At 38.0% G+C, this 14,568-nt stretch overlaps 1 protein-coding gene across 25 annotated transcripts in view; it reads right to left on the bottom strand.

The window, feature by feature from the left end:
- FOXP1 (forkhead box P1) overlaps nt 1-14,568 on the bottom strand; it is a 613,321-nt gene that overhangs the window by 33,583 nt on the left and 565,170 nt on the right. For 19 of the 25 annotated variants that reach the window (XM_077128707.1, XM_077128708.1, XM_077128706.1 and 16 more), the window contains 3 exons: nt 13,498-13,585; nt 594-677; nt 346-396 (listed from right to left, as the gene is read on the bottom strand). In XM_077128707.1, the coding sequence (XP_076984822.1) occupies nt 346-396; nt 594-677; nt 13,498-13,585 (223 nt within the window). The remainder of the gene's footprint in view (nt 1-345; nt 397-593; nt 678-13,497; nt 13,586-14,568) is intronic. The other 6 variants (XM_077128723.1, XM_077128724.1, XM_077128718.1 and 3 more) reach the window with 1 other exon arrangement.

Below are 14,568 nucleotides of genomic sequence, written 5' to 3'. Positions count from 1 at the left end.
TTCAAGGTTAAGTAAAAAAGGAAGAGGCAAAGAAATAGGAGATTGCTAAAAAATAAACCTATACTTGTCTCCTAACTGAGAAGGAGCAATTTTCACTTCAAATCCCTTCATAACCATAAGATACTCTCCATAATTTAGTCTCTAACTATTCTGAGGCTGTGATTCCCATTTCCTTTCTCTGTGACAGTTCAACTGGGTTATTCCTTGCTTCTTTTCCTTTCTGTTTCTTGGCTTACCCAGGCTGAACTGCCTCTTTCTTCCGGTTTTATGGTCTGGCTTTGTTCAGGTTCCCATCATTCAGTCAGGTTTTTTTTCTCAGTCAATTATCATAATATATTTTAGTACCTTGTTTGAGGACCAATCATCCTGTCCCGAAGAAGAGGCGGTTGTTTGGACCTGGTAGGCAAGGACAATGTCTGAATCATCCTGCATCTCCAAAATGCCTAACACAATGACTTCACCATAAAAGAGAACCAAAATCAGTGGACTGAACTTGCGGCTTCAACTCGCAAATTTTCCCAAACAAGTGTCCTTCCTATGCTTCGGGTGGGGACGGAGAGAAAAAATTCCCCTTGGCATGGATTAGTACTTACAGGCTGAGGGGCAGCTTTGGGTTCGGTGGACTTTACATGCAGGTGGGTCATCATGGCTTGCAGGCGCTCCTTGTCTTTTGCAAGCTAGTAGAAAGAAAATGCTTCGTTATGTCTCTGAACACAAATATATTACTAAAATGATACTAATTTCAAATTAAACTATGGCACCAAAGCATATGACAAAATCATTTTCATCACGTCATCGTTTTGAAATCTATACGACCATTGCCAAATTCCCAATAACTGGAGGTGTTGGTGTAAGAAGTTTCGTTATAAAATGCATTAATCTTTCTCTGTACATTCTAGACCTACTGGCACCAAGGAGTCCCGTGTCACACAGACCACTAAAAGACAAACGTGAATCATGCCTATTAACCAACCTTATTCATGAGGACACCAAAGGGAAATGAGCTAAGTGGCTAAAACTCATAAATTTATCTGTTGTGGTTATACAGAAACTACTAGACAGATGGATACATTTATGTAAAACTAAATTCACAATCTTACCAGGTAGGGATGGATTAACACAGTGCTAGCAAATTATATTAGCAGGACAGGAACAGGGCTACAAGGGTCGACAGGGTCCCATTTTCATTTTCCCCATATTTGTGTACCTACTACATGCTAGTCTCATCGCAACAAAAACTTGAATATCTTCTGAAAGATATAAGCTTTTCTAACTTTATGTATATATGGAGTAATATTTGATTACTCATTAGATTGTTTTAACCCTGTGATTTTTTTTTTAAGATAGCTGGGCATGGGAAACACACGATTAATTCTGGAAAAGAAATAAGAAATTACCCCCTCCTCCAAATTAAGGTATAGTTAAGAAAACAGCTGTTTAATTTAGGGGGAAATGCAGAACAGATTACTGAGGGGAGGAAGGGGAAGGGAGAAAGACACCAACTTGTCTTCTGTCAACATTTATAGACTGTCCAAAATAATGCCTTAGAATTAGGAAGGAACTCATTCTATGTCACATAAACAAATCCTTTAAAAACCAATTTTTAAATAAATTTAAATTATTCCAAAATTAAAAAATCAAATGAAGACTCCTGTTTCTTAAAACAGAGCAGTTTTCTGAGTGGACACTGGGGGCGGGGGAGAGGCAGAGGAATGCGAAAAGGTACAAAAGCAGAAGGGAAAAATATTTCCGCTTATCCTAACTAACTGGTTGACTCAGTCTCAAGCCGTATCATATTTGATTTTTTTAAATTTTTATTCCCCTGTGGTTTAGGAAGGAATAAATCTTTTTAAAAAAAAGTCTCACAGCATTAGCATTTATCTTTGAACAAACAGGAAATGAAAATAATACCATATTAGGAGCCACTTTATGTTATTCATCCTCTGTTCTTTAGTAGCTTATTGAATAGCCAAACTAATAAAGATGCTCCAAACACATAATTCTAAAGGAATTCAGTTTTCCACAGTGCTTCAGTTGGTACAATTAAGATGTTGGGAATGGCATTTTTCTACAGTTACCTGTTTTTTTTCAACGTAAGTGTTTCAAATTTTCACATCAGACTAAAACATTCTTAGACTAAAAAAAAATGTATTTTAAAATTATTATGGGGCAGAAAAAATTAAGGCATATACTTCGCCCTTTTCAAAATCAAGAAGTCTTCTGCCATACTGAACATCACAAATTAAAGGGCTGAAAGATGACATTTACTCAAGAGTCTAGTGAATATTAAATGTGATTTAATTCTGGAGCAAACCCTGTTGATGGAGCGATTACAAAGACTCAGTTTAATAGAAGGAAAATCAAAATCCCAATTATCAAAAGGGATCATCCCCACATTCCACCTAGAAGTCTACAAGGCTGGCCCTTCCCAGGTCAGCCCAAGGCAATGACACTGTTGCAAACACAGAATCTGTGTACAGCCCTATCTCTAACCCTGGAGGTAACTGCCATAGGGAGCTTTCATTTTTCCATGAGACCATTACTTAGAATTCACTGAGCATTTTGAGAATGTTCCAGGTTCCTTATTTTGCCTAAATCTCTAATTCTACCACCACGATTCTGCTTTTTAAAAAGCTGAGCAGGGTTACCACAAAAGGCCAAAATCCAAGTTTTTGTTTTTGTTTGGTTGGTCCAAACTGATGTATAAAATCATACTCTTGGATGAGATTCGGCTTTTTATTATCAATTACAGCACTGGCACAAACTTTTTAACAAATAAAGAAAGCACCTGCCAAATTTACTTTTTCTTTTTTTTTTTTGCAAAAAGGCCAAATATTCACACCTATCCCCTAGAACAGCCCAGAACAGCTGTTTTGCATTTATAATACTCATTGGTCCTTCAAAAAGCTTTTAGATTCTTTATTTTATGCCTTCATTCCAGGAGTTCATCATCCCCATCAATTTGAACTTCATCATTTAGTTATTATAATACGAAACTGTAAACATTTAATATTAGCAGGTATTTTCTAGCATTTCCTCATTAACCATGAATCTTATGAAAAAGCAAAGAAAAGGAGGTTGAGAAATCTAATGATAAGGACAGCTCAAAATTTTGTTGGTAAATTTAAAAATTTTTATACTGTGATATAAGAATCATTAGTCCCTGAAAGCTTCCCTAGTGGGTATTGAATAAGTGTTTAAGGAATGGCAACATGAAGATGAGGACTTTATTGAACTGCTTCTGAAAGGTTTAATCAGTGAGTTTATTTATAAGTCCTGAAGAAAGATGGCAGAGTGAAAATGGTTAAAAATGTGGGCACTAGAATCAGAGATGCTGGGTTCAAATTCTGACTGTGCAAACTTTTTAAGGATTTGGGGACCAGATGAGCTCTTTCTCGCAAATTACAAGCTTACCCTAAAACACTGTACTAGGTGAAAGCTCAAAACACCTAATTTTTTAAAAAGAAATTTTAAATTAGTCTAGTTTACCTAGACTTTGACAGGTTGAGTTTATGTTTGGCATCTGGACCAATGTAACAAGAGTTTGATGGAGTTTGCGGCTGGAGTAAGGAAAGATCATGTGGACATTTCAAAGAATGAAACTGAAAGAATAGGAAAGATGAAGCCAGTTTCTTATTTCTCTGGTTTTTATTGTATCTTCCAGGTATCATGGACAAATGCTTTCTCCTGTTATGATACAGATCATCCATCTTTCTATAAGCCATGGTCTCAAATTAGCTTTTAGATAGTCAAGCTGGGAAAGACCAGAACATGCCAACTGCTGCAGATCCAATGATGACTGCCAAAGGTTAGGAGTCCCATTCAACCTCTTCAAAGACAAAACTAAGGAGACTAAACTCTCTTTCAGCCGAAAAAGGAAATATGGTGTCAGTTTCATTTAACATAACCATTTTACATGTTGTCAGAAGGACTAATGATTTTAATCCTAATTTGGCAGTTCTCACTCATGAGAAGCAAAACTCTCCTGAAATAAACAAAGGACCGTGTATGTGTAAAAATGTTAGAATTAGTGGAGACAGATGAGAAGAAGGGCCAAGACACGTATCTGATTGCAAAGAAGCCAAGCCTGTGTTTGCCATTTCAAGTCCTCTTGTCCCATTCTCATATTTTAACGTTAGAGAAACTGAGCTCATATTCATAATGGTGAACACAACTGAGGACATGGTGTTAGGGAGTGGCAGAATAAGACTAGACTCTTGCAAAAATGATGCTGGGTCTAATTTTTCCATGCTTGTATGATCATAAGAATCATGAAGGACACTAACAAGAAACACTCCCATCTTATATAGCATCTTCATCGAATGGGTGGGGATGTGTTCTTTTAGGAGACACTCGATACTTATGAACAAGCAGGTCTGGAGTATTCACCCAGACAAGGGTGATCCCCAATTTAGCTGATTGAGATCTCACCTAAACCTGCTTAACCATACACTCTAAGAGAGGTCCTGGAGGTAGGAACTTTTAACAAGAGTCCCAAGGGACTTTTGTACTTAGGTTAAGTCTGGGGGGTGCTACTGTCTACCACAGGATTGGATATGTCTAACACAATGGCTGTTCTGGTTTTCTTAATAGTTTTGTTTATATACAATGATGATTCAGAAAGAATAAGTGATTCGGGCAGGGTGTATTCAGTTACACAGGTCTCAAATAAATATGATTTAAAAAGCAAAAACAAAGCAACAACTGGAAAAGAGCAGAAAAGAAATTCTTTTATCCAACTGAGTATTTACCAAACAGTTATTTTTGGACCAAATTTTGCTCAAACTATGGTAATTCACATACATGCCTTTGAGACTCAGCTCCAGTGGAAACATTTAAATGAGTTCTTTAAAACTTTCTACAGCACTCAGGTGTTGGGCAAAGTATGGCTCATTTCACCCCAATTGAAGAATTTCCCCACTTTTATTGTATTGTCGCCATCTTAACATTCCTTAAATGTTACTATTAAAGACTCTCTTGACATTTAAAGCAGACGCACACTAATACTCAGTCATAGTCTAGGAATTCTAATGCTCCCAGAGTTAAGAGGATTTTAAATTATGAAAAATAAGTGTCTTGGTTTTCGAAGAAGGATGTGGAAGTGAGAAACCTGGTGACTCACTATCTTCTTTTTCTTGTCTCCAGTCACAAAGTAGTGGCAATAAGAGGCTACTATGGTGCTAGGACCTCACTCCCCAGAATACTCTAGGTGTAGCCAAGAAGAGCCAAGGGGGCTCTACAAGGCCACTGTGAGGAACTGTCCTGGACTCTGCCTAGACTGGCGCTATGAAGGACTGAAGGGGGACGTGTTAGGAGATAATAAATAAATTCATTGAGAGTCTAGGAAGCTGGTGTGATCAGAAATAGCATGAACTAATGGCACAGTCACCACATGTGAGGTCCACACAGCAACTGATTTGTGCCAGGATTAATGTCTTTCTCTACTATTGAAATTTGGGCCCTTTTCTCCCTGCTGACACTTTCTTAGAGCATACAATTCCTGGTGCAGATGATTTAGAAAACTGTGGAGTGATCACAGGGTCTCTGAGCTCGAGCCTGGCCCTGCTGCCCGTGGGCTGCTCGGGCAGCAAAGGCACACAGGCTGGGTTAGACGACTGGGCTTTGCCCATTATTAGTCACTGACCTCCCTTTAACAAGTTAACAAGACCGTCTAACCTCAGTTTCCTCATGTGAAAGGGAAGGGAGGGCTGAAAATTAAAATTATTTCTTCAAATCTAAGAGGCTAATAATCATATGCTCATCACTGACTTAACACCTTTTCAAAGAACAAGACAAAACATGACATTAAACATGCTCAATAGGTGTGGACCTTCCTGGCAACGTGGGACGGGGATCCTGGAATGAGCTGAGACTCAGCTTCAAGGGACTGAGAAAAACCCTAGAATGAGCTGAGAATTAACATCAGGGGATTGAGAGAACCTTCTCGACCAAAGGGGAAAGAGTGAAATGAGACTGAAAGAGTGAAATGAGACTAAGTGTCAATGGCTGAGAGATTCCAAACAGAGTTGAGAGGTTATCCTGGAGGTTATTCTTATGCATTAAGTAGATATCACCTTGTTGTTCAAGATGTAGTGGAGAGGCTGGAGGGAACTGCCTGAAAATGTAGAGCTGTGTTCCAGTAGCCATGTTTCTTGATGATGACTGAACAATGATATAGCTTTCACAATGAGACTCTGCGAATGTGAAAACCTTGTGTCTGATGCTCCTTTTAGCTACTATATCAGCAGAAGAGTAGAACATATGGAATAAAAATAAATAATAGGGGGGACAAATGTTAAAATAAATTTAGTTTGAAATGCTAGTGGTAAATGAAAGTGAGGGGTAAGGGGTATGGTATGTATAATCTTGTTTTTCTCTGTTATCATTTTATTTCTTTTTCTGTTGTCCTTTTATTTCTTTTTCTAAATTGATGCAAATGTTCTAAGAAATGATGACCATGCAACTATGTGATGATATTAAGAATTACCGATTGTATATGTAGAATGGAATGATCTCTTAATGTTTTGTTTAATTTTTTTAATTAATAAAAAAAGTTAAAAAAAATGTACTGAGAAACGATGATCATGCATCTATGTGATGATGTTAAGAATTGCTGAGTGCATATGTAGAACGGTATGATTTCTAAATGTTGTGTTAATTTCTTTTCTTTTTTTTTCTTTCCGTTAATAAAAAAAAAAAGTTAAAAAAAAAACATGCTCAATAAATGTGAAATATATACTGATTTCCAAATGCTCTGTTTAGAAGTATCTTTTAAAGAATTGAGGAAAGAGGGCAACATTTAGTCACAGAGGGGTTGTAAGGGCCCAGTGAAATTGTACGTATGAAACACCTAGCATAGTGTCCTGGACACAGTAATTGCTCATGATACGTCAGTTCGAACGGTTTTCGAGTTTCTTTATAAGATAATTATAAGCAGAACACAGGACATTCAATGGTCCTCCCCCACAGCCAGTGGACTCAAACTCAGGGTTAGGATGACCAAACTCATCCCAATTTGCCAAGGACTTTCCAGTTTTGAGAATGCAAATCCAAAGTCCTGGGAATCCCCTCAGTTCTGGGCAAGCAAACTGGGAGGGTTGTTCACCATACTTCTTGTTGAAGAGACTACCAAGTCCTTAGCTATACGCCCTTTCCCCTGTCACCTCCACGAAGCCTGTGCATTCCCCTCATAGTCTTCCTGGAAGAAAAAGGTACGTCAGTTTTCCCCTCCTTCCTAGGTTGCACATTACAGGAACAAAGAGGTTGCCTTGTTTATCTTTATCCAGTGTTTTGAGTTTGCTAGGGGATGACAAATAGTGATTGAATGGAATAAAATTATTAAGCAATAAAAGGTAGACTTCCACCCTCAGTAGATCCCTCTCAGTTTGGACACCTCTTTTTCTTCGTGGCTGCTTTCCATATTTATTTTAAAGGAGTTTTGAGGGGTTGGAGGGAACCTGTCCTGAGCCTTGAATATGATGCAACCTATAATCTCCAAGGCTTCTTTTTTATTTTATTCAAAACATGTCTTTGTACAACAGCTTGGATGTACTGACAACTGAAGGATGTTACATGATCATAGAATATATTAAAACCAATATATGTGGTCTGAAAAATGTAACAGTAATGTCTCAGCTTTCTAACAGAGGCAAATCTGAAGATTTTTTATCTTTTAATTCAGATGATTCTCCCTTGACCCAAAATGGAATTGCGATTTAGTCAATGAATTGTGATGTCCTCACCCACAGCTTAATATGTGAAAAAGCTCATAAGCATGTCCCCGAGTAAACCAGGTAAGCTGGGTTAATATGAATTTAAATATCTAGGACTTTGTCTGGCTAAGAGTAGGTGCCCGCCTATTATGGAAGCAACAAACCTGATGATTAGGCAGTTGGAGTGGGCAATGCTTATTTTCAGCACATTGCCAGTTTCTTTGCCTCTGGTCCCTCTGTCCTGGGGGTAGGAGGTGGGGGGAAAGGCTTATACATTTCCCGACCCCATATAACACCATACATACTGATTGTGGAAACTACATTCTGCCTCCGATTCTAGTTCATTTCCTCTTCCGCATACATTTCCTGACCTCAAAAATTCATGGCTTTACGCAATCATTTCTATAATGTCCATCTGACTTGATGTTAACCTGTCTTGATGCTAAGTGCCTAACTATTTGTACAGTGTAAGGAGATTAAATGACTTCTTGGGGATTTATAATATAGGGCTCTTAGGGAACAGGTGGAGTTAATCTTCATTTAGTTCCTTGGTGAAATGTCAAAAAATTACAACTGTGTTTATGATAACAAAATGCAGTGAGACCAAAAGGAAAATTGGAGGTTAAAAAATGGGCATGTATACCACAATGAATCTTGTAGTGGATAATGTCTGTGATTAACTGTACAAATATAAAAAAGTTCTTTCATGAACTAGAACAAATGCACACTATTACAAGCACTTAATAATAGAGGGGTGTGTGGGGAAAACGTACCTATTGCAAACTATGGGCTAGAGTAAATAGCAATGTTTTAATATAGTTTAATCAACAGCAACATGCACCGCACCATAGTCCATAACGGGGAGGGGCGTGTGGAGATAAGGGGTATGGCAGGATTTGGGTTTTATTTCTTATTTCTTTTCTGGTGTAATGAAAATGTTCTAAAATTGATCATGGGAATGTATAGACAATTGTGTGATGATACTGTGAGTCAGCGATTGTATACTTCAGTCGGTTAGAAACGCGTGTGAATATATCTCCATAAAATTGTATTAAAAATGCAAAGAGAAGGTGCACGGGTAGTACAGCGGTTAGAATGCCCGCCTTCCATGCAGGAGACCTGCGTTCGATTCCCGGACCGTGCCTCACCCCACCCCCAAAAAATCAAAGAGAGGGTGGACCACAGTGGCTCAGTGGCAGAGTTCTCGTCTGCCACACCAGACACCTGGGTTCAATTTCTGGTGCCTGCCCATGTGAAAAAAAAACAAAAAACAAAGAGCAACATTCAAAGGCTGAGAAGGCCCACTAAGCTGTCTTTCTGATGCCCTTTCCCTCTCCATGAGAGCAATATGAGGCTGCAACACAAGAACCAAATTAGCTGCCTCTCCTCTATTAACAGGCTGTTCATAGTAGTCCACTGCCAAGAAGACATTCTGATACCTTCCAACCAAAATTTAAAAATAACAATAAAAGAATAAAATGCATCTTGCCTTCTGTAATCTGTTAAAAATTTGATTTTGTAAATCAAGTTATACTCTCACTACACAGGGACAGGGTGCTCTCACCAAGCACTGATTAGAGAGGTCTAAGTCAAGATTCCCTGTTGCATCACCTTTATTTCTGCCCAGTTGCCTGAAATCTCACCATTAGTCTTGTAAAGGCTTTTCAGTTTGATTCAAGTGTAGCAGTGTATAGACAGTGTCACGGAGGCAGACACCTATGGTCACTATCCTGTAAGGCTAACAGTGGTTATTGAAAAAAAGAAATTGTGTCTAATTCTTTAGGGAGGATGGACTGACGGGTTAGAGACATGAAGCCTTCCATTTTGGGTCAGAGGAAAGGCTTTTGCGATTTAGAACAAGGGGGCTGAAAAGGTATATGGAATGGGCACTCACAGTGCCTTACTAGTTATGTTCCTGTCTAGCGCTGACTGACCACACTTCCCAAATTCTCCTGTGGAATCCTACAATGATTCCCTAGCATGGAGATAAGGAACCCCCACTGATCTATACTGTAAGATCCCGTTTGAGCTTATTGGGTTAGTTTTTACAAAGGGTTCACATGTGTGACCTCTCCACCAGATGTAAACACCAGACTCTCAAGTCTGGCTTTCATGGGGGGAGGGGAGGATCTCTTCCTACTCTACTACAGTCATTACCTTTTGGGAATTGTTCAAATCTTGACTATTCTTTCCTGTAGGGTTAAATGGGACACACATTTTTTTTCAAAAGCAGGTTAAGCAACAGTAATTTTGTGATGTGCTTTGAGATACTTGGAAGTGCAGGGCTTTCCTGGATTGAGAAATGCTGTCTCTAAGGAAATGGTAGAAGTAGCTGTAGGATCAGTCGTGTACAGGGTGTCCTTCTAGATGAGGTGATAGAGGAAAAGACAATGGAGGGCCATGCTGAAAGGAAACCGAGCTAAAAGGGCTGTATGAACCTAAGCTCACAGTATTCTCACTGCTCCATGGACCTGATTTTCCCCATTACCTCAAGTTCAACGGGTACAATAACTGTTAAGTAAATGAAAAAGTACATTTCCAGACATGGGTGCATGAAATGGCAGTGTGACAGCACAAACATGGAAATGCTGAATTTCAAAGAAACAGGAAGCCTAGGCAAGTGAGTCTAACTTTCAGTCTAGCCATATCTTGCCAACATCCCAAAATGTGTCAAGTCTCCAACCCAAAGACTCGAAATCTAGTTCTTACAAAGGACTTATGTCCTATCACAGGGAAAACATTTTCTTAAATACTAAGAACTTCGGACATTTTCTTGCCATCTGACTGAATAACAATTAATGGAAAACATGCTTTGTTCTGGCCCGTTTAGCACTGAACCTCCCTCTTTTGAGCAAATTTCTAGTGTTTTCATGAACCCAAAAGTGTTAGCTAGCGCAGCCCAACAGATAGACACAAAACCCTCAAAAATAATTTATTTATTGTCTATTTTCCCTTCTAGAATGTAAGAACCAGGAGGGTAGCCCTATCTGTTTTACTCATTGATATATTCTTTAGTGGCTGTACCAAGATTCATGCTATATAATAGGTTCCTGATAATTTCTGCTGAATAAATGAACAAATGAATGAAAATCCCTCAGCCAGCTTTCTGTGACCTTGGCAAACATTTGTCATATGAAGTTGCTGGAAGGGTAATCTGAGAGATGTGACCACAGAGAAGAGGTAAGAAGGGGTTGGCAGGCCTTTAGGGGAGTCAAAAACCTAAAATGAATGGTAGCTAACAATGTGAAGCAAAAAAAAAAAATCTTTTTTTTCCCTGATCCTCTTGGCCAGGGAAAGGTTGGCAGGTTTCTTCTGAAGAGGGTCAAGCTTTGCCATCTATGCAGTCTCCTAAAATCACTCACTCGACTCTGCCACTGTAACACGAAACAGCCACAAAAAAATACACAAATGACTGCGTGTGGCTGTATTCCAAAGTAATTTTTGGTATGGACTCTGAAATTTGATTTTCATGTGTCATGAAATACCATTCTTCTCTTGTTTTTTACCCCAACCATTTAAAATAAAAAAATCACTCTTAGCTTGCAGGATTTGGCCAGTGGGCTCAAGTCTGCTTAGGCTTGCTCTTGACATCTATGCCATTACTCTAACAAATCTCTCAAGTTTTTAAGAAATTGAACCCTTCAGAATTAGCCTATCCCTTTCCACATTAGTATAAACACCTTTAAAATTAAATTCCCAGCAAATGTATTAGGAACAGCACAGGTAACTTCCATATAGTAATTTCTGATCACATAATCTTTTTTGATTTCTATCATAGGTTGAAAAATCCACCTTCCGTTTAATTTAGAGCAGAAGGATGAGAGGAAATCTATAGGTAAATGGAATCCACAAATAATCTGCATATTGGTCTGTACCTTCCCAGGCCACCTCCACCACAAAACAAGTATTAAAGTTGCTAGAAGATAACCACTTGCCTTATTGATGACCTAACTCCTTCCCTTCTCTTGATTTCACTTTGTAAAGAGTGAAGAATCATTCATAAAATAGATACTCAGTTCTGAGTAATTTAACATGGCCCAACATTCAGACATTCAGTGTGGAACGCCTACCTGGGTGAATCACGACAACTTTGGTAAACAATGTACTTACTAGCTGGCCATTTAGAATTTAATCTTATCAATTAAATAAATAAATGCAGGAACTTGCATGACTCTATAAATACCACCACCAATGCATATAATAAACTCAGGTAGTAATAGTCCTATAGTTTATTCTGGTGAATACAATTTTTCTAGGGCTTTCTGTGCTTTAATCTTAAGTGAAATATGGGAGTGGGGGTAAATCTACCAATTTTTTCTTCTCGATGAATATACTAAATTTAAAGACACTTCTTAAGACCTACACTTAGATTTTGGGATTTTATGATATGTTCTTTGCCATATGAATTATCACACTATTCTAATAAATTCAGATCCATATTTTGAAGGTAAAAATATTAACTAGCTAATGAAAATAACTTTTGAGAAAAACCTTACTAAAAAAATAATTTGCTTTAGAAGATAACTAATTTTTAAAAGTCCTTTCTATCCTGAAAAGTCACAACACAAAGTTTAAGTGTGTTTTGGCTGATTTTTCTCTGCAACTATTTGAAGCTGTAAATGACTTAACTCAGTAAAATTCCAAATGTAATTATCTTCTGTACTTAGCCTAGGGCTCTCCATATATCTCAACACTGCTGTCTTGCATACAAAATAGGCTTTTCCATGGCTGGTAACAATATAATGTACAACATTGTTTTAATTTCCCCTAGTCTGCTAACCTCTTGCCTACACTAAACCAGCCAGAGGAAGAAGCCACAGTGAGTTATCAAGCACTCAAAAGCATTTTGGATCTCAGTTGCATAAATGGGGTTTGCAGGGTCAGGCTTCAGCAATGGTACATTGTAATAATCTCCACTTCTGACCCAATTTTTACTTTTCAAAACTAATTTTCTATTAATTGTACCAAGAATGGAATTTTTGTTAAAATATGGTGGCTCATCAACAAGTTATACCAGGAAATAGAACCTACCTTAAAAATGTGCCCCATCTCTCACAATGGTACACAAGTTAATATTCGCTAGTCATAGAAGGAATTCAACATGGTCCAATGGATAAACACAAAATTATATATAAACACATTTTATATACATATATATCTGTTACGTATATGTGTGTACACACACACATATATATGAATAAAATATATGCAGTCAATTCTCAATGATGGAGAGAAAAAGAATAACATAAAATAAGGAATAAATCTATACATAATTTCTATTTTAATTTTGGAAAACACGCTCACTTGCTCAGACTTTCTCACACTCGCTTTCTCTCTCTGTTCACATTCACTTTCTCTCAAACTCTAACTCTCTCTCTCTAGTTTAACCTCTGGCTACAGCAAGTGAGAGGACTTAAACCACAACAAATAATCAGAAAGTTAAAAGAAAAAAAGAGAAGAGGCAGCGGGGGGAGAGAGAGACGGGAAAGCTAAAAGTGGTAACTAGAGGCTGGCTGCACGTGCGCGTGCGCGCGCACACACACACACACACACACACGCGCACAGAACTCTGAAACGTCTAGACAGCAGTTCCAAAAAGGGAACTGAGGCTGAACTTTCCCAAAGAGTGAGTAAGTTAAGTAGTTAAATAAATAAAAATAAAGGACAACAACATGTTTTGGACCTTCCATTCAATAATGAGTACACAGGAACCCCTTACAGAACACTACAGAAATTTGGAATTTAAGGAATACTAAGGTAATATTAAAAATAAATTTGGTTTTACCTGTAGCTCTAATTGCTGTACAACCTGCATTTGTACTCTACATTGAGCTGTACTTCTATCGTCCAGCGCATGCTCGCTGTTGAGATGTCTGCAACAATACACAGAAAATCATTACGTGAAATAGAGAAACAAAAAAGGAAAATATAATTACCAGGATGTTTAAGCATAAACTAGGCAGCAGGTCTGGTTCGCAGTAGATAATAGTTTAGTGGGTGGCCTGTCCCTTTCCATCCCCAGCATCAAATACTGTTATTACCAAATCAAACTCTTTCAGAGAGAAGTTCTGCAGGGCATCTGGAAATAACTGTTCACACAGAAATAAGTGAATTTAAGAAATGCATTGGGACAGCATTTCAATACCACTTCGATGGGTAGAAATCCAGGACAGTTTCCACTAGTTATTTTGGAAATCTAATCTGTATGGGCCTGAAAATGAGCGTTTTTCACACCAAAGTTAATATTACATAGCTGATGAAACATCTATATATTGAAATGCATTAACATGTCTGAAATAGTAAAGAGTGGAAAAATAACTTTAAACCTGTGAAACCTGAAACATGAACCAATACATGCAAATTATGTACCAATGAGGAGGAAAAAAATGTAGACATTCTTCAAAAGGAAAGCTTTCCCCAGTTTCTTAGTTGTTGAGGGGTTGAATATCCAGTTTATGGATGATTCAGGCCATATGTCAAATATGCCTGTCTTCTGGTCCTTTTACTATGTCTGACTTTAGGCAGGGAAAAGGCTAAAAATTTGAAATTCCCATCATTTTCACCATATGCAGGAGCTTTGTAATCAGAAGCTAAAATCTTAGAAACAAAAATTCATATATCCACGTTACTGAGTCCTTTCTCATTAGTGATACAGAAGACTTAATTATATAAAGATAATTGCCTCAAATTCTATTAGTAAGATGGTCACTGAATTTAGCCTTAAATGCAATATGGATTTAAAGTCAAAATAATATTTTAGGGTGGTGAGATGGTGGCTCAACAGCAGAATTCTCGCCTGCCATGCCAGAGACCCGGGTTCGATTCCCGGTGCCTGCCTGCCCATGTAAAAAGAAAA

Source organism: Tamandua tetradactyla, chromosome 15 (genome assembly GCF_023851605.1).
Source record: "Tamandua tetradactyla isolate mTamTet1 chromosome 15, mTamTet1.pri, whole genome shotgun sequence".
NCBI lineage: Eukaryota > Metazoa > Chordata > Mammalia > Pilosa > Myrmecophagidae > Tamandua > Tamandua tetradactyla.
This window is presented reverse-complemented; position numbering and strand designations above follow the sequence as displayed.